Consider the following 21199-nt stretch of genomic DNA (forward strand, 5'->3'; position numbering starts at 1 on the left):
ACTCGCACAACAACAGCGGTCAGGAAGATCTAATTTCCTATCAGACAAAAGACCCACCACTTCAATGTGGCGTCAGCAGGCAATGGGCGAAACACTTTAGAGGGGCACGCTAATGTTCCAAAAATAATTTAAAGACTATCAGCATATGACTCATTCTACTGGAGTTTATATGTTAGTGGGGGGGGGGGGGGTTCCTTAAACCACTATCAGCACCTTCAAAACAGTCATTCAAATCTTAATGGCAACCACTTCTAGTGAATATTTTTTTTTGTTTAATAATGGTTTTTAATATACCAGTGTTAAAAGCATAGCTGTGGTGGTATAGACCATCGATGCTCTCTTGAATATTGCTTGTAATGCAGTGTCCATGCTCACAAATGAAAGCATGAACTGTTTTGCATGCCGCAACCTGATACTGAAGTTGACCCATTTTGCGGTGTTATGACTGGTCAAATTCTTATGAAGCGGTAGCAACAACACTTATATTTATAGTGAAGGACAAGCATAACTTGACTGAGAGATGGTTCAGTTTGAGGAGGTCTACCAGAGGCATCTTGCAGGATTAAATAACTTTAGGGTATTCCCTGAAACATATCTCCAACCTCCAGGACTTGTCATGCTGTGTTGTTCATGGCGGGCTGCTCATAATACCCAGAGGACAAATCCATTTATGTTATTAGCAACGACGCAGACCATAAACCTGTCATGTCACGCATATACTCGGGTATACTTATAGTATAATAACATAAGCTGATAATATGAGCTGTGTATCCTAGTGAGAAACACTGAAGATTACTGAAGAATGTTCAAATTCCAGCAAAACTGCCGGAGGGAACAACCGTGAGAGTGATCCTGCATTAAAAAAAAAAAAAAACCATGCCAATGCAAATACAATGCAACTATGTCTGTTGATGAAGGCACTACGCAGCTAAGACTGTCATCTGTGCCGTTACATAAGACACATCCCGTCGATCGAAAGCTTCATCTGATCATATAGCCTGACCAAAGGTGGGTAGTAACGTGCTCCATTTAATCTTTTACAATTACTAAATCAACATTTTCCATAAACTGCTCTTGTCACACTACTTTAAATGCATCATACTTTTTACTTTTACTTGAGTATTTATGTGAAGAAGGATCGATACATTTACAATGATCGACATGCCGCTCGCTACTTTTATTTATTCATTCTTGCATGTGATAGTCCATTTTTAGATGCCATCTTTGACTTCCACATAGGAAGCCCATTTGGGAACCACTGGTGTAAAGGTTAATTTTTTTGGTAGCTTCACTGCTTACATTATCACAGGACACAATATTTTATGAGTCTTGGAAGATCTGGCAAAAAAAACACTAAAAACAGCTTGCAATATAAGGAATTCTCCTTTGAAAATGGCTGACAGAGAATGTTATATGATTAGCCAGGAAATTTATCGTAGACTGGATACACTCTCAATCATGATTCCTGGCTGTGTCCACAATGCATGAAACTTCAGACTTGATTATACATATACTGACTTACAAAAGCAGCAAATAGTGGCAAAAAAAAAAAATTTACAATAAACCAAAAATGCAATCTGTATCACAATGTGTTTTGTTCCTTTTAAGGACACAAGACAGCAGTTGAATGAGGTGAAGTGGACAAAATGAAGATGTTTGGGGAAAAGTCGCACAACAGGCCCTTTGTGCAATGTGCAAGCTTGCTCTCTGACTGCACATCTTGTGAGATGATGTCAAGGAAATGAATGTGTGCACAATGCACTTGTGAACTGTATAACTCAGTACAGGAGTCTGTCTGTCAAAGTGTGTGAAGCAAGAAGGGATTCTGAATTTTCATTACTCAGAGAAAGCATCCTGAAAAAGATGGAAAATTCCCAGGACAGGAGGGTTTGCCACGTTAAGGAAGGGCAAGGTTATGTGTGAGAGAGAGAGAGAGAGAGAGAGAGACACACACACACACACACACACACCACACACACACACACCACACACGCACACACACACACGCACACACACACGCACACACGCACGCACGCACGCCAAGAGCCATCTTGAAAGCGTGTGAACCGGAAACAGACGCCTGTCATGCCGGACCTGGCAGATGGATTCCCAAGGTTCAGAGAGAGCCAACCTGCAGACGTTCCCAGCCGTGTTCCTGCCTCTACTACGGAAGTCTGTGCTCGGTCTCCAGCATCCTGGAGACATTGCTCACCTCCTTCCAAACAAAAACATGCTTGTCCCTGTGGGTATGCGACTGTGTGTGATTTTGATATTACTTTCACTGTACTCACAAAAAGACACAAAGTATAAGATAACCCTGGGTAACCTGTGATGCGAGGCAAGGCTAGGAGCATGCAAAGTCAACAAGTTGCTCTGACCTGAGCAAAACAGGCAACTCAGCTGATCTCAAACACACACGCACAGGCTCATGCGCTCTCACGAACGTAACGCAATGAAAATAGCAACAAGTCCGGAAAAGATTCACCATGGTTTTGACTCTCTGGCAATAGCAAGGAGTTAAATAGATGGGAATGCTACTTGGGATGAATTTTGAACATCTGAAGTGTCTTGTTTGCACCTACGTGTTGGTCAGAAGCCTCGATGGGACTGAGAACTGGTGAGCCAGCCGGACTGCAGAGCTCGGGAAAAGGGTTAGGGATGGCCGGCAGCGAAGCGGGACGCAGATGCTGCTCTTGCCGCAGGCACCTGCAGGGGGAGACACGCGCACACACATTTACATTCAGGTCTGTGTACTAGCTAACCAACGAAACCTATGAGAGAAAAAAATCCTCCCATTACATTTAATTACTTTCCTCATCCCCAAATATACAACCTACATTTTGTTGTAATGCAACTGTTTTGTGTTAAGTATGAAGTTCACTGCACATAAAATCATGGTGGCATCTAAACTTAAACATGTGGATTCCCAAATAATTTTTCCCCATTGAAATGAACTGAAATGCCATTAATCCGAACCAGCCCCCCAAAATATTTTTGTGGCATTTTCAATAAAATAACAACAGCGATGTGTTGTAAAATATAAAAACCATAATAGAACCATGTGAAGAAATAAATACAAAGTAATTAAACCATAAGTAGTGTGCCTTTAATAGGCGTGGCCGAGTAAAATCAGGAGCTGTAGTCACGTGTTATCAACTGCTCCATTCTCCTTGCTTTGTTTGCCTTTTGTATTTGTCATTTGCTCAAGCAAATTCCAGTCCAGTCCTCAGAACTATGAGGCAGATGTGCTAACGACTCGCCCACTGTTTCATCGTTACTTTAATATCTTTTCACAAATCTACACTCCTGGGAGTTTAATTTTACAAATTATTGACCAAAAGTTGAAAATGGCTTGCTCACTTCGATGACGTAATATTTATGACTCAACAAACATGCTTCTTTTGAATTTTCCTGAAGGGTGGTTGTTTTGAAGATCTGAAGATTCTGCCCAAACCCAACGATATATAACAAAAATGATGTCTGAAACTACACAGAGCAATTGACTTATGTAATACAATCAAAAGCCACTTCATCAGAATGTCAGTTTGCAAATTGAGCGCATTACAAATCTAACACCTATATAAATAGTACTCAACAATGAACTGCTTGAGCGTATCAGTTCAATTGTAAGTATAACTATAATTCTACTATTTGTTTAAGTAGATAAATCTACCCAGTTTGGAGTTCATTTAGCCTGCTGCGGTAGTTTTCTTTAGATTTCCTTCCTAGAATCACATTGTTTGTTAATTTTGCGCGAAGAATGTGCAAGGAGACTTCTGGGTGTAGCCTACCTTACAGCCTGGATGTGCATTGGCTGTGAGTGCTGTAGCCTCTCCCTCGCGGGGATGGAGGGGGGCGTGTGGCGTCGGACGGATGGCCCGTGTCTGACAAAGGGAACGTGCATAAGGTGGTGGTGGTGGGGCACGTGGCCGTTGTTGAGGATGAGAGCAGTGTCCGCCGGTGTAGAGTATACACTCTCCATCGAAGAGTTCATCTCGTTGACCAGCTTCTCCAGATCCACGTCGTCATCTGTGAGAGGAGGAAGGAGGCAGACAAGGAATTGTAAGTGACAGAGGAAGTTGCAGGGGCTACAGGTGTCTCCGAGTTAGAGCCTATCCCAGCTATTTTTGGGCAAGAAATGGGGTTTGCCCTCGACTAGTCCCCAGCCAACTGGAGGACATATATAGACAAACAACCATTCATAATCACACATACTATCTTCTTCTTCTTCTTCTTTTCCTTCTGGCTTGTCCCATTAGAGGTTGCTACAGCGTGTCATCTTTTTCCATCCAAGCCCATCCTGTGCATCTTCCTCTCTAACACCCACTGTCCTCATGTCTTCCCTGACAACATCCATCAACCTTTTCTTTGGTCTTCCTCTCGCTTGTTTGCCTGGCAGCTCCACCCTCAACACCCTTCTACCAATATACTCACCCTCTCGCCTCTTGACATGTGCAAACCATCAAAGTCTGCACTCTCGAACCTTGTCTCCAAAACATCCAACTTTGGCTGGCCCTCTAATGAGCTCATTTCTAATCCTAGAATGTGGGAGGAATATTGACTACCAAGAAAAAACCCTCACAAAAACAAGGAGGAGCTCCACACTGTTGTGCATTATCGAGCTCAAAATACGACAATGGAGACTCAGGACTGTTGAGCAAGTACAGTACAGTAAAGCAAGAATGGAAAAGAGTTACACGTCCAAAGCTAATGAAATCTAATAGGACACAAATAGGGGGAGACTTACACCTTTTAAGTCACATCTTCCATAACATTTACTCACATAAAAAAGGTGTAATCAAATACAAGGTTTGTGTATGTAATTCAGATATACAGCACATATCTGTTAATAGATGCTTGAAGGTTGATCTCCTTTCCCAAATTCATCTTTCGACATCAACTCAAATGTTTTTAGTCAGAAAAAAGAAAAAGGAATTTGTCTTATTTTTCCAATACCCTTGGAGCGTATCATTGGAAGGGAAAAGTCTTGAATTATGCCAGTTCTATGTTAGGGTTAGAGTAAAAGGTTGGTGTGCACCAATATGTGTCGCTGTCCGAGTGCCTTTTGACCGATGGGTGTCCCAAACCAACACTGCACAGAATTCCTGACATTCCTTTTGGTGAAAAAAAATTACAGTAATCTGGGAGCGCTCACCAGCCTGAGCGTACCAAGTGTTCACAACAAAGTACAACACCAACACACTTGTGCACAGGCACACAGGGCAGCTGAGGACACCGTGTGCAATACGCAGCACTAATGGGCATGTAATTACACAGGAGAATCAAAAATGTACAACATCTGCAGTCCGAGTGAGCCTGAAAAGTGTGTGTGGGGGGGGGGGGAGCAAAAAGCCACTCTGTACTCAGAACAGCGGGGAGTCCGCTCAGCTCGGTTCACAAAGAGGTATGCATGACAAACACAAGAGGGTAAGTAGAGGACACAAGGTCGTGTGATGTTCAAGAGTGGGACATGGGTTATGAGGTGAAGGGCTGATGAGGAGAGGAAGGGATGACTCTTATGTAAAGCTCTGGATGGATGGTTGTGTTATGATCCCCTCCTAATAGCTTTGTACACAAGGCAAGTTGACTTTTTCCAAAAATGAATTCAGTCATAAACCCGACAGAAGCGGCTTGTTGACTTTCAAAATTCAAGAAGTGGCAGACAGCAGCTGATCTGTTTGGAAATAGTAAGATAGCTCCAGTTAATAAATGAGAGCTAGCTATGACATATACAATATTAAAATCTTCTGTAAATAAATATGTAAGAAATGACAGCTGTTCAACTGCAACATCACTTTCAGATTTAACCTGATGAGCCAGATGCAATTTGGTATTAAATCTTTGGCATTCGCTCCCCTCCTCCCATTGCTTGCTTGTCCCACACTACACTATTGTCTTCAACCAGAGAATACACAGAAGACAAAGGTTTTCTTTCCTCTTTATCTTAAGATGTTTAAGAACTGCAACCTCTGTCTGTCCGGCATCTGTCTACAAAATCTCGTCCGCCAAGGGTAGCCAGGACATTCCAGTAAGATCCCAGGATACAGTGAATGAATGCTCTCTGTTCCTGGCAGAGTCACCCTGCAATCATTGATGGGCAACTCGGAGGTCAGAGACTCAGTGATATGAGCTTTGACCTCAGTTACCTTGGCTAACATATACCAGATAATCAATTATTTATACACTCCGTCTGATGTAGTCCTATGATTCCATATACTAAACTCCAAAACTCGATGCAGCCATAGCAAGTACTATAAACAACACAACATAAAGTGAACACGTGAGATTTGATTTTGTAGTGTTTATGTGTAGGCCAAAGTGAAAACGAAAAAATGGCGTGATGACTCACTCAGGTATCTCAGTAAACTGGGAAAGGATCAAGTACATTACTTCCGGTGGAGTCAAATTCTAAAGCTTGTTTCCTTGCTGAACTTGATCGACTGTTAAAAAAAAAAAAAAAAAAAATCCACCCATAAATCATGAACTCAATTGAACAAAAAAGGCATTACTCGTGAAAGACAGCTGAGCCAAACTACACAGCCAAGTGAAGAAGATGATATGACAATATAATTCCAGCCTAATTATAGTTTTGTTGACAGGATTACTCATGGGTTACAAATTCTCACGTGATACTTGAGATTAAAACGAAATAAATAAAGTGTTCATTTGCAAGAAAAAAAATTAAGCAACTCAGCTCGAGGGAATATACCCCCCCCACATACACACACACTTTATTTTTTAATCTCCAATCTCAATTTTTTTAACAGCCAAAAACTAAAATCCCAAAACTATTTCAGATAATTTTAAACTTAACACTGACATTAACTGGAAGGGTTGATGGATGATTAGACTGAAAAATAATGCTCTGGAAGTGCATATGTACTGTACATGCGGCAAAAACTTTCTAAAACATCCACAGACAACTCGGCTCTATTTAGCTTACAATGACATTAAGTCTCTCATTGAAGATGCATCACTTTAATATACAACACTTCCTTGATACTAATGAATTATTTCCTATTAGCCAAATCTTTGACAGCATCTTGGTGAATAATAGAAACAGCAAAAAAAAAAAAAAGATTGCTGAAGATAGTTTTCCAGAAAAATGCTAAATTTAAGAATAGACAGGGGTTCCTTTTTTTTTTTTAATAACAAGAAAAGATGTCTATTTGAAGCAAGTGTTCATTTCAATAACAGACCCCATGACTGATCACAGCATAACATTGTTGAATTGAGGAAAATATTTTGTGCATTTGATTGTCTACCTAACTACTGCTTCAACTATCAGCATCTTTGTCCCTCTGACCTCTGTCCTACTTGGTCCAATATGTCCCCTCAGCAGATGTGACCGGCAGGCCTACGATATATAAACACGCTATCCCGGTTACGCTCCTCTCTCAGGGCAAGGCTTACAACGCACTTGCAAAAGCACGACAATCACACATCGGACACACGAGGGAAGGAGAGGAGGTCAGGAGGAGTATGATTTACAACATCTCGTCTGCTTCCAGGCATTTCCACGATGACAGAAGGGATTTCTGAGAACGCGGCGCGAGTAGGAGGTTTTACCGTCTGTATGTGTTCAAGAGGTCATCAGTTTGGGGGGAAAAAAGTGTTGAGCAAGGGAGATACAATTTAATATACGTCAAAAAGCGCTACATCTGGATAGCAGAGGGTGTAATGACGGCAGCAAAAAGATTCCATGAATAAACAGTTTTTGGAGGAAATGAAAGGGGCAATGGTCAAAAAAGAGAAATGTGTCATCCATCATTTATGCATAAAAAAAAGTGATGGATGATTCCTGGTCACACTTGCTGTATAATTTCAATTCTTGAACAGGCAGGACGGGCGAGTTACCATGGTGATGCGGCAAGTTTGGATGGGCTGAGCGCTCAAAGCCTGGAACAATCAGCTCCTCAGGCCTGTGAGAGGAACTGCGGTCCATGCCCTCCTGCCAAATAAACAAAACAGGCAGAACAAAAAATATGTTTTTGAACTGAACGTGTCACAAAAGGCCACGCAGCGGTGTTAGATGTCAGATATTTAAGTGAAGCAAAGCGCAGTTGGTTATTTTCACAGCCCTCGGACAATGGATGGGTTCAAGCTTCTGCTCTGCTCTCGAGGAACACTGAGTGACACGGGTAATACTTTGACCCTGTAGCACTGTGACTTTGTGACGGCCCCCCACCCCCGAGCTTTTTTCCCCTTAGTCTGCCTGTCAACACATAAACACATGCACGCACACACTTGCTTCAAACAGTCACATATTGACACTCACTTCAGACTGATCAATCACCCTCAGAGCACACTTCAACCATCGCTCACAATCAAGTTCCTCGTGCGTTAAGTAATTCAACACAATCTTCAGCCTTGGATGCTGCAGAGTGAAGAGAGGGAAGGGGGCCAAAGATTAAAAATTACATCTCTACTTTTCCTGGAAAATGCAGAACGCAGAAGAATTGTTCCCAGGAATTTCTCGTGGCCAGATGTCCTGCTGTGAATGCACGCGCATACGCGTGCGTGTGGGATGCTTCGAAAACATCCATAAATGCCCAAAGTAGATTTATAGGCTCTGAGAAGCTGCAGCCAAAAGCTTTCCAAGGAAGGCAACTTGACGACACTGCCTGCTGGACACAGGATGTCAGCAGGATTCGGCAAACTTTGTCGGCGCCAGATCAAGACCTCTGAAGTGTGCAAATGTGCACGTACGGCATGGCAGCCATCTTGACAAGGCGGACCTGTGTGCAGTATAAACTTCCAGTGACATCAAATCTACTGATTCATTTAAAGAATGTGGCTAAGGATTTGAATAGATAAAAGCTTGTTTTGCATTTTAATACAAGTCCAGAAGCTGCACATGGGACAACTTAAAACATAAATTGGAAAATTCAAGACCAATGGCAAAAATGTTAGAATCCGTGAATCCCTACATCATATTTTTTTATTCAGTTTGGAATATTAGTTTTACTGACGACAACACGGAAACATGAACATGATGACTGTGTACAGTGCAATCGCTAAATATGACCTATATCTCCAAATAATTAATTAGAAAAGAATTCCCCTAGGAAAATGAGAGCCATTTAGTCTCCGGTAAGGACACTCACCTCACAAACGGGATTACATCAATTATTGGCGGGGAATACACGGACTCACAAGCCATGTGCAGGGAATATTAATGACCATTCCCACTCACTTTCGTAAGTGTACATTCTTACTGTTGAAGGACAGGTATCAGGTGTTAATGAATGGCATTTCCTTGGGAGTCTTTATCCCAAGAGTCCAGATAAGAGCTGGAATCCCCAGTAAAGTGTCTTTGTACATGTGACATCACATACTTTGTCCGTAGATGCTTCCTCACAACTGTTGTGCTCGAAAAATGTGAAACCTGATCAACAAAAATGATTATTTTTATCTGCAGAAATCTCCATCTATTTATTTTCTGAGCCACTTATCCTCACGAGGGAGTGCTGGAGCCTATCCCACCTGTCATTGGGCAGGAGGCGGGGTAGACCCTGAACGGGTTGCCAGCCAATCGCGGGGCACAGGGAGACAAATAGTCAGATTCACAATCACACCTAGGGGCAATTTAGAGTGTCGAATGAATTTTGCATGTTTTTGGGATGTGGGAGGAAACCGGAGTGCTCGGAGAAAACCCACAAACACACAGGGAGAACATGCAAACTCGACAGTGGCGGGCCGGGATTTGAACCCCTGTCCTCAGAACTGTGAGGCCAACGCTCTACAGCTGCGCCAACGTGCCGCCTCTCCAGAAAAGTAGGAAAATTAATTTGCAAACGTCAATTGTTTTTATGAGTGGCCGATATATCAGCCACAAGTTTTGTCGGGGTTGAAAATCTCCATTGCCGCCGCACGCCAAAACCAGGAAAAGAAAACAGAACAATGTATTGTTTACTGAACAATTAATTAACATATCATCAAAGAGAGGTAGCCATTTTCAGACTTGTGGGGACTGACCAAAGGCATCCGTTTGTAAAAAAATACGAACTTGACCAAACATAGACCCGACGGCAGCGATATGAAACATCAAATATTGAGTTTTGCAACACTACTGAACGATATAAATTTCCAATGTGCCTGTGGATGAAAAAGACGAAGTTTATGGACACAATACATGTGCACAGTACATACCGATTTGAGTACGTCCAAACTAATGGGATAGTCTCTTAAGACATCCACATTCTCAATTTAGTTCCCGCCAATATCCAATCTCTTTGGCAACCCGCTTTTTCGTTAACTAATCTAATCTAATCTTTATATGGTATAATAAATGTGATAAAGTAAAATGTACTGTGTACAACATCAAACACCGACACAAGGTGTTCCTATATCCAATCGGTTGACATGCGTGTCAGTGGGCAACTCTTCTTTTTATGCAATGATCCGATTCAATCAGGTTTGAGACCAGCATGCAGCGGGCGGCAGCACATGATACAGTGTGTGTAACATTTGTAACGTTTGTCTTAGTTACAGTTTTATACCATTTCAATTCATTTCAAAAGGGAAAAATTATTTTATATACAAGTACATTGAGTTGCTAACTTGGCAGGGGAACAAATTAAACTTGTTAGTCAAGTTAAGACTGTACAATCAGTGTACATTAAAAAGACAAAAGGCCCACCCGCACCAACAAACAGCATTGAACCAGTTCAGCTATACTTACTGGAAGCGCAACCACAAGATTGTGCGCTAAGTGTTGCCTGGGCGACCAATGCACACAGCCACTAACCTCTGACCTCAGAGGAGTGAAAGAAAGAGGGAATTGTCATCCGAGCTCTGAGACAGGTCACACATGTTCAGCACTGCTGGCACTTGGGCAAACTTTTGAGGGAGGCGACGTGCTGCTGGGCCCGTTCCCTATTTGGTTCTTTCCGCCCTTCGGACCTTGTTCAGGCTATAACTCAGCAGAGCTTCTAGCACGAAGACTGCGGTTTTGCGCACACATTTACGAGTGCATTTGCACACAAAGGCAGCACTTGATCAGCACTTCCATTGCTTTGACTCAACGTTTTCACTTTGGCAAACAAGACACTTATCCTTGAGGAAGACGCGTAGAACGTGGCCCAAACTACCAAAACATGCCTGCAGTAATGTTCCTTAGCACATTATTTAAGAATGGGGAGGGGGGCGCAAGTTTATCAATACATAGTAACTTTGCGGTCACAGCCGACACAAAGACTCCCTGAGGTGGACTTCATGCGGTTTCATGTCAGCCTTTATATAAAATACATGCACAAACACATATGGATGCACACAAACACACGTACACACAGCAATGTTACTACCCACTTCTCTCCCTCAGACTACCAAACGTTTTTTTTTTTCCCCACAAGATGCAGGCCAGAGGAATGTTGCTCTCGACGGGGATTCAATTGAGTATTCACTGCAGTCTTACTGGTGCAGAACTGGAACTTTCCTGGAAGCTAATGTGAACCAATCTAATTTAATGACCCCTCAAACAGGGTCAGCTGTTAGCAGTGACCTTGCGTTTATGAACGGAAAAAAAAATAGCGAGAAGCTCAGTCAACTCATTCAATAGCAACACTCACGAGCTTTAGGGCCCGTCGCATGACAAAGCTGTGAGCTTGTTATTGTGTCCTCTATTTATAGATTCGCGCCGTGTTCCTTAGAGAAATTCTTTACATTACTGGTGGCTGAAGTGAAGAAAATCCTGTAGCCTGGGAACAAAATGCTCATTCGTGAGGAATTGGACATTGGAAGTGGGTCTCATCTGATGGGAGTAACTTGTTGGGAAGTAAGCAAACGCTGCAGGTACACAGACACACATATGCATTTGGCTAATGCAGTACCATGGTCCCTTACAAAACAAATTTGATTTGTTCTGTGACTATGCTTGTAACTCTTATCTCAAATCAACTTTTCACATGGAAATGTCAGTAATCCATTCCAGCCCCCAAAAACAAAAAAAAGTTTTTATTTTTTTTTTTTTTTAAAAAGGAAAATAATATTGCTACAGTCCAATTTAGTGGGCTGTTCCCACCTTGGCCATCGGGATGCAGTGTCCATGTCCATTTCCACAGAACAATCTTCTACAAGTAGTGATGCAATAAAAATGCTATAATGTTAGTCATTTTTCAGAGAGGACAAAGGCCGTATGTCTGAGTATCATGATCCAAACTATGGAAATATGTTACACCATCATTTGTGTTGCAATAGCCGTTGGTTACAGGTTTTGAATATCTCATCTATTGGGACTAACTGCTGGCATGTAAATAACGTTTTCATATATGTTAGCATTTAGCTAAATGGAGTTCTGTGAGGCAGAGCTATGTAGTGAGTATTCATTCTCATAGCACAGTGTATGAATTTAATCCAATCCATCTATAGACCTTGACATGGCAACAGCAGTCACCAATCTCGTCATGCCACACATTCTCCTGTGTTGCCTTCACTGACCCTAACAGCGCAGCTCTACTGTCTTTTCTACTGCTCTACTCTACCACTGATATGGCAATCGGAAGCCAGTGTAAAAGCAGCTATTGATTTAACCAAACATTTCTTCTTCTTCTTCTTGTGTGTCATGCATGCATGCTATCATAGGTCTGTATCTCCTACTTCACTCTGGATACACTTACCTGATAGTTTGAGTGACACAGGAAGTAGTCAGGACCTCCTGCTAAGGCCATTTCATTGGTTCAGGGCCTCCTTAAAAGGGAATCACACCCACTGGTCTCAGCAGTGCCCTGCACAGAATGCCGCACGTGCATGAAATTGAAATTAAAAACACAGAAAGAAACTGAAGATGTGGTCCATTCAAAAACAACGTGAGAAAGAGGGAGACAACTTAAAATAGTCTTGCCTTTCCAGGTGAAGGATTTGTGTTTGACACCGAGCAGAGTGCTGTGTGTTTGGCATATGCCTAAAGAAAGACGGCGGGAACCAAACACAACACCCTGCTCGCTCCCAAAAAGAAAACAAAGTCCCCATGTGCGAGTGAAGGCGCATGCATGGATGAACATGCGCACACCAAATCCAAAGTAAACACAACCATTGTGTGCTGCACACACACAAGTCAGTTCCTAAACAATGCTAGGAGCTTAAGCCTAAATAAGAACCAACCTCCCCCCCTTCACTCCTCGACCCACCCACCTCCATAGCAACACATGACCACTCGCCACCTGCAGACCGCATGGCAAAGCAAAGGGGGAAGGGGGTATGAGGGTGTCTGTAGAAAGAAGTGGGGGGGGGGCTTGAAATCAGAGTGGGCTATTTTATCGGCAATGTCTAGAATTATCTGTTGTGAGTAAGCAGAGGGCAAGTTGTGAGTACGTGAGAGGTTGGATTTGGAAAGCTGATATAAAGACCCGTGCATATGCACACACACTGCCTGTCTTAAGCAGTGTCTGATTTTTTTGTTCATGCATTTTTTAACTTCGAATGTCAGCTTCGTTACAGTCCACATTGCATACATTGCACATCTCGTTCGTGAAGACCAAGGCTTTGGTCAGGAATTGGAGGAGGGAAGGGATTAAGTAAGTGTGGTCACATTCAAATCTTGCGAGCAGTTTTAAAACCACAAACTCCCCCACCCTTAACGGCCCAGCGGAAAAGAAATCAATATGATGAAAATGAAGTTGCAAAAATACTAAATATTACAGGAATATCACCAACATTTTCGAAGAAAATGGTTGCGGTTTAAAGATTTGTAATACAGTACTTAATGAAGACAACAGTCATAATATTAGTTAAAAAAAAAAAAAGATATTCAAGAAATCTAAAAAAAGTTTTTAAAACATTACATTTATAACAAGTTATTTTCCCAAGAAAAAAAATTTACAACAAAAAATATTTAATTATCAACCACCATATCCTCAGAATATTTAATATTACATAATGTATACAGGTTTCCCCCCAAAGGACAAGGCTTGCCAATCTCAGACTGTTGCATGTTTTAAAAAGAAAACATTCCATCCATTAATCCATTTTCTGTGCCACTTATCCTCACAGGGATCACAGGAGTGCTGGAGCCTATCCCAGCTGTCAACGCGCACGAGGTGGGATACACCCTGAACTGGTTGCCCGCCAACCTCAGGGAACATAGAGACTAAAATTACAACTCTGTTCTGTAGAAAATGCAAGCTTTTTACTTTTCACTGTGGCCCTAATAATCCTTCGGACTAATGTCTTGTTAATGCCGTTGGGGGAATCTGCTCCCCCCCACGTTCGATCTGGCGTCCAAATGTCAGAAAACTGGCATACTTTAAGGGAATCCACCTCATGAACAAATGAATTCAAGAAAGCCCAAGTTGTAAAATGGGTACTTCTCCAGCAAACACAATAAATCTTCTGGGGGGGAAACAAACATCCGTAGATTCAATGAATGTGAGTCGGGACACACACACACACACACACACACACACACACACACACACACCACACACACACACACACACACACACACACACACACACACACACACACACACACACACTGAACTCTGACTCGCTCCTCTCCTTGCTTGGCAAACTGCTTTTTGCTTCCCCCAGTGGGTCTCCATTGTACATATCATTATATAACAGATATCAGATGATTCAAACAATATCTCCTCCTCAGCCTCTCTTTGCACCCCACCAATTACTGTTTCCACCGGGGCTCTGCTGCTATCTTTAGGTCACTCTCTGCTCATTGGGCGTGTGTGTGTGTGTGTGTGTGTGTGTGTGTGGTGTGTGTGTGTGTGTGTGTGTGTGTGTGAATCGCACGTAGCCAGCTGATAACCTTATGCTCAATACAGTTGTACCTCAAAATGTGAAAAGCCTTAAAGGTTGAAATATTTGAAAAAGGATGAAATCTTTCAGGAAACAAAAAACATACTATGCAAGTATGGGTCTCACCAGACATAAAACTTTATCTCCTAAACCGCTACTTTTCAGGAAAGTAAACGAAAAAAATTACATCTTGCTTGAGTTACAAAACAACTACAGAAGTGGGTGTATCGCGTGCATGTACTGTTACGCACCAATATCGATACAACTTTGACAAAGCTTTAAGCTAACGAATATGGTTATGGCATCCCTCCCAAACTGTACTTCACAAAGGCCAAATTTTTCATGATGCTACAAAAAAAAATCCGCACTGCCAACTTCCATATGTGGAAATTAATCTGTGCACAAATTTAGCTTTTTGGTCGATCCAGTTCTTTCTGCATCGAAGCATTACAGACCTACTCAAATTACATCTAATTATTTTTAGTCATTTTTTTCCCTGAAGAGCATGCAGCCTTACAATCTTGAGGCAAAATAATTCCATTAGGCTCCCGCAGAGTAAGGAAGATGTGGAGTTATACAAAACATCTCAGGCAGCTGAAGTATTGAAGAGATTTGCAATCATTATTTTCAACACTTTAGAATGATTAATAACTTGTAATAACAAAAGACCACAGAAGGCAAGGCCATTAAAAAATAAGTTAAAATTCAATTATATTAAAAATATATGGGCGACATGGTAGGGCAGCTATAGAGAGATGGCCTCACAGTTCTGAGGACTGGGATTCAAATCCTGGCCCAGCCTGTTCTCACCGTGCCTGCGTGGGTTTTCTCCGGGCACTCCTGGTTCCTACCACATTCCAAAAACATGCATTAATTAGAGACACTAAATTGCCCCAATGTGTGATTGTGACTGTTGTCTGTCTCCACGTGCCCTGCGATTGGCTGGCAACCAGTTCAGGGTGTACCCTGCCTCCTGCCCGATGACAGCTGGGATTGGCTCCAGCACTCCCGCAACCCTTGTGAGGATAAGCAGCTAAGAAAATGGATGGTTGGAGCTCGACAAACATCTCTGAAAGGATTGTATTCAACGTGTTAGGTGCCACTGTATATCTCACATGTTGCAGCAAAGGCTTATGAGTCTGTTGACACCAATCAAGCGGCTGGCCAAAAGGGCAAGCCGTGGCGCTAATAGGCTTTGAAAGTGAAGCCAAAGCTCAGAGCGCTTGACATTTGCTGACATTTGTGGTTCCTTGTGGAGAGAATGGGACTAATTCAGCTTTGCTGGGCCGAATGGGGGAGATCCTGAGAATTAAATGGGCCGTGGGGGTACTTAATAATGCCACACGTGTTGGAGGTAATTTGTTATTGTTTCGCCTGGTGGTTTATTTGTGATTACGCAAAAGCAAATACCATTTTTATTGGAAGAAAAAGCTCCCCGGTATGTATTTCACAGTGATTCTCAAAGTGTGGAACGTGAACAATTAGTGATATGCAAGCACCCTCTGGTTGTATGTAAAAGAATCACTAAATTTACTGTTCAAACTGGGCCTAATAGCACAGTGGCTTTAACTTCTTTATAATAAAATTCAATATTGTTAAATTGTATTTAACATTTAAGTATATGCACTTTTATTTTAATACATTTTAACTGAATCATTAAGTGAAGTTTTTTATTTTCCTATATTTAACATCAGTGTTAATGTTAAAACAGTGCATGATTTTACAGTGAATGACAATATTATCTTACAATTAATAATATCAACTATGTGCTTACTTCTAAGGAATAAAATAACCAATTTGTTTTTAATGAATGCAGGCCTATTACAACACTATATTTTAATGTGGGTTATGATGGTGGTATTTGGAGAGCTAAGTATTTTTTCAGGTAGCACTTGTTTGAAAACATTTGAGAAACTGCTCGTCTATAAAATAACATTTTGTGCACAATTTGAGTCATATCCACTAAAGTATGTTGCATATCTTAATCCAAGGAAAGCCTCCCCTGTATACTTTGAACCACTCTAACGCTGGCATTGGTATCCTAGTTTGAACTGCAAGAGATGTGAACTTGCGACATAAGCCTGCACCTGCAAAGCTCACGAGTTAAAAGAGGACAATCTTTTTGAGCCTCACGTTAAGCCTTTATGTCACCTGATCTTAAACATACCTTAAATGGGAAGGAGTATTGTGCAGCGATTAGCCTACATTGCATTCCTAGAAAAAGATGTGTGTTTAGACTTTCTATACAGGGAATCCCTAAGGTCTGGACATGTGGACGGTTTATAGCAACATGTAGTTATTGCATCGATTTCAACTGTTTGCGTCACAAATGTTAGAAATCACATTAAAGATGTTATTTGTTAAAATTTCAATTGAATACAAATGTGCATTTCTCCGTGTGTGTCCAGACTTCAGCAGCACCTTGTAGTTTGTCATTGGGTTGGTACACCCAAACATGCTGTTTATACCAGTGCCATACAAAAAAACAACAATGCAGCAACTAAAAGTATGAATCATTACATATGACGAGCCTGGCTAGTTACACTTGTTCATAAAATTTGTTCTTGTTTCTAGAATTACACAACAGGGTGGTACACTTACATAAAGCAATCTATCGTGAGAAGCAAAAATAATTACGGTAAATGCTTCAACCCGATGGCAAAATGGGCAATTAACTTAGATATCCACCTGTTGCCATTCATACCATTAACATTTTTAGTTTTTTGACACTTTTGAGTTCAACTACGCAAGCCCAGATTTCACACTGTAAGTAACTGTGAGTAAATTGTTGTCAATAAGTACACTTTTTGCTTCTTTGGTGTTTTTGTTTGTTTGTTCGCCTTTTGTAATGTAAAATATGTGCGTTGGGTTACTAGCCCAAAAGAGATACATTTAATCCAGCTGCATAGCTATTTTTGACAGGATCTTATAATGACAGACCGTGCTGTTGCTTCAGTGCACTGTACATAAATCAATGTGTTTGTTTGTCAAGGGACGTAACCTTAATCGAGGACTTATCTACAGGTGATGTCAAGTTTTCTCAATCTTTTGGGATCGCATTCTCCCTCAAACGTGTTATCTTGTCCTCCTTTCGGCTGAGCTCGACCATGTAAACAACGCATTCGTCTGCATCGTCGCAATGCTCGGTGTCATTTTAAACACAACCACGTCGGTCATCTCGCGGGCAGCAACCTTCTCGCTGGCTACCATTGAACATTATTATTTTTTTTGTTTCCTCACGTTTACGTTTCAAAACGCCCCGTCAAAAGTACGGCGCGCTGGCTAAGTTACGAGGAAAGTCAATAAGTTCTTACGGAAGGCGTCGAGAAGCGGCGGTCGTGTCGGCGAAGAGCGTCGAAGGAACCGGCGAGCCTCGAATGTCCTCCTATGGATCTCGACACGGTTTGACCCCCTTCTCCTCCTCCTCCTCCTCCTCCTCCTCCTCCCCACCCCAGAAAACAAAAACTCTTCACCTTGTCCGCCTTCTTCCCTGCCACCCCCTCTCCTTCTTCTTCTTGGACGCACCAACGGGCGCGCACACGCCTTCACACATCCGCGCACGCGCACTGACCTCACCACCAGCTGACGCGCGGGGCCGTGGCGACGCGCGTGCACGCCAATTCCCCTCCCTCCTCTCTATTCCTGGTTTTCTGGCCCGCGCGCTCTCAAACGAACAAACATACGCGATGACTGCTGAGACTAGAGCATTCTTCAGGAGTACTACTAGCACGCAGATGTTAATTACTGCAGTTGTCCTACTAGTGTGCAAAAGTCGTTCAACTCGGGTGTACAAATGACCACAGAGTAGAAGAAAAAATACTTGACAGTCATGTTATTTGCATACTCTTTCGGTGTAGGCTTTATTTTATATCCATCCATCCATCCATCCATTTTCCTTTGCCTCTCATCCTCACCAGGGTCGTAGGGATTGGCGGAACCTATCCCAGCAGTCAACGGGCAGGAGGCGGGGTACACCCTGAACTGGTCGTCAGCCAATCGCAGGGCACACATTGAGACAAACAGCAGCACTCACAATCACACCTCGGGGCAATTTAGAGTGTCCAACTAATGTTGTGTCTTTTTGTGGATGTGGGAGGAAACCGGAGTGCCCGGAGAAAAGCCCACTGTCTCTACTTTCTATTATCTAGTCTAGTTCTACTATGGTGCGCTCAACTGTCTGACAAGTGAGAACAAAGCGTACACTAGTACATGGACAAACTCGATATCAAATTAATGTTTCAGGTTGCTAAAACTTGAATGATATACAGTATAAACCAGCACAATCGTCACCAATTCAGACAACTTCAGAGGGAATTTAACTTCTGCTACTGTGTAACAATGTTGTGTTTTTTTTCTAGGAGGGGGGGGGCGTCTGGTCCTGTCACAAAATTGCAATGTTTAAAGTTGATAAAAACTAAACAACACATTTGTTTTAAACCTCAATGTTAATATACAGTTGGAAATTAATTCCAAGCTAGTTGATTCATAATGCAATGTACAGTACTAAGTATACTGAAAGCGATGCTATACTTTGCCTACATGAGGGGTGTCAAACATTTTTGTCGTGGGCCACATTGTAGTTACGGTTTCCCCTCAGAGGGCCGTTATGACTGTGAAATCATAAAAATCTGACCGCCTAATCACATTTACAATGGAATTTATGAAGTAGTTTTGGAATCATAAATCAACATCAACGATTGTTGATGTTTGGCAACACAAAAATACTTGCAATATCTCAATATTATCATTCAGGATATGACAATAAGAAATTTTGGTGCAGATGTTAGCAAAAATCGTGGAAGTTGTTACACATGATTTGCCTCCGCGGACCACACAAACTCATGTGGCGGGGCAGATCTGGACCCCAGGCCTTGAGTTTGACACCTGTGGCCTACATTAAGTGACTGTGACCAACCTGTGCAGAACACCATCCATAAAACAAACATACTTTTTTGACACACTCGACAAATGACCATCAGTTACTTCCACTTTATGCTTCAATACTCAAACATCAATACTCCTGCACAATAATCATTGTGGTAGTTTTTTGGGATAGGATTCGGCACATGACCCCTTGACACGTAATTGATTCGATGTCAGTTTCTCCTGGAGAAAATATGACACTATGTTAGTTTCTACCGCTTTAGTTCAGAAACTATAAGTCACCACTACGAACTAGGAAAAAAGCATGCAAACGTTCCCCAGCGCTAACCCGTAACACGTACGCCACTGACATCGGACCATATCTTTTGCAGGCCTATAATTGTTCAGATGTAACTCCGATCGGTGATCCTTGACATTTCATTCTCTTTCAGCCATGCATCAACAAGTGGTCACACACAAACTCCACTCTGGGCCAATCACAATTCTTCTCAACCCTCCTCCCAAGATTTGCTGCGTGGGAATACGTGCTGAGGTGGTCCGCAGAAAACGTTGTGTTGAGAGCGGGTTCCGAAGCCAATGATTTTCTAACGTCACGAACGGAATGTGTGGTTAAGGTGAGTACTGGGAACAATGATATCATGAAGTGAAAAAAATAAAAAACACTGAGGCCACTCTAAAGCACAGTGCCTTCCAGGAAAGCTTGTATACTTTGAAGTCAATCTCCCCCCCCAACCTCGATCGAGACGACTCCAGTGTCCCACTGCTCTGTTTGTTTGCATTCATAGGTTGTGTGTCATAAAGTTACGCAATGACAGAAACAGCTTGATCATTCCCACCAAAATGGGTCAGTCCACATCCACATGGGCCCGCGCTGTGTTTTCAAAACACAGGAGAAGCGTGACTGCCTAAAACGAAATTCCGCGGGACCCATGTTGGGAAATAAGATAAGCGGCCCAGATGCGTTGTGGGCTTTGTCAAGGCCGCGGAGGTCCACTAGACACGCATGCAGAGGGGCAAAAGAGAATCGTTTGACATAAAATTACATTATGAATGTGCAATGCTATAAAAATGCTACATATGGTGGGTAGGAAACACACTACAATGTGACCGGTTGAGGTCAAGTCATATGGAACTGGACAGGTCATAATGATCATGAGTAACAATTTTAACATTGTTTTACGGAACATATTGTATGTCATCCATCCATACTGTATAAATCTTTTCAGGTACCAAAAGAAATGCAAAATATAGAATTTATTTTTTTTTCATGGCATTCTGACAATATCTAGTTTGGTGAGGTTTCATCTTTTCAGGTACCAAAAAAATATATATAATATACTGAATTTAATCATTTTTTTCATGGCATATCTAGCTTCGAAAAACACATTTTAATCAATGAGACATTCCTTCACTTCTTAGCCTAACTTCAACTGCTTGCCCTCAAGTAGTAGTTGAAGTCGTGTCTTTTTGATCCAGTCAGGTCAAATAAGGACGTTATTAAACGACCGTGAGACAGCTTTTTCCAGATCAAACACAGAAAATATTAATAAGATGTAGTATAGTTCACC

General features: G+C 42.0%; 1 protein-coding gene across 5 annotated transcripts in view; it reads right to left on the bottom strand.

Moving 5' to 3' along the window:
- LOC133498755 (growth factor receptor-bound protein 10-like) overlaps positions 1-21199 on the bottom strand; it is a 56715-nt gene that overhangs the window by 25252 nt on the left and 10264 nt on the right. For 2 of the 5 annotated variants that reach the window (XR_009794451.1, XM_061815872.1), the window contains exons 1-5: positions 18062-18212; positions 12618-12725; positions 7858-7951; positions 3792-4029; positions 2583-2706 (exon numbers count right to left, since the gene is read on the bottom strand). Coding sequence is in view for 4 of the 5 variants with exons in the window: in XM_061815872.1 (XP_061671856.1) it covers positions 2583-2706; positions 3792-4029; positions 7858-7951; positions 12618-12668 (507 nt within the window). In the remaining variant the exon portion in view is untranslated. Of the gene's footprint in view, positions 1-2582; positions 2707-3791; positions 4030-7857; positions 7952-12617; positions 12726-18061; positions 18213-21199 lie in introns of those variants that run through there. The other 3 variants (XM_061815874.1, XM_061815873.1, XM_061815882.1) reach the window with 2 other exon arrangements.

Source organism: Syngnathoides biaculeatus, chromosome 1 (assembly GCF_019802595.1).
Source record: "Syngnathoides biaculeatus isolate LvHL_M chromosome 1, ASM1980259v1, whole genome shotgun sequence".
NCBI classification, from domain to species: Eukaryota; Metazoa; Chordata; class Actinopteri; order Syngnathiformes; family Syngnathidae; genus Syngnathoides; species Syngnathoides biaculeatus.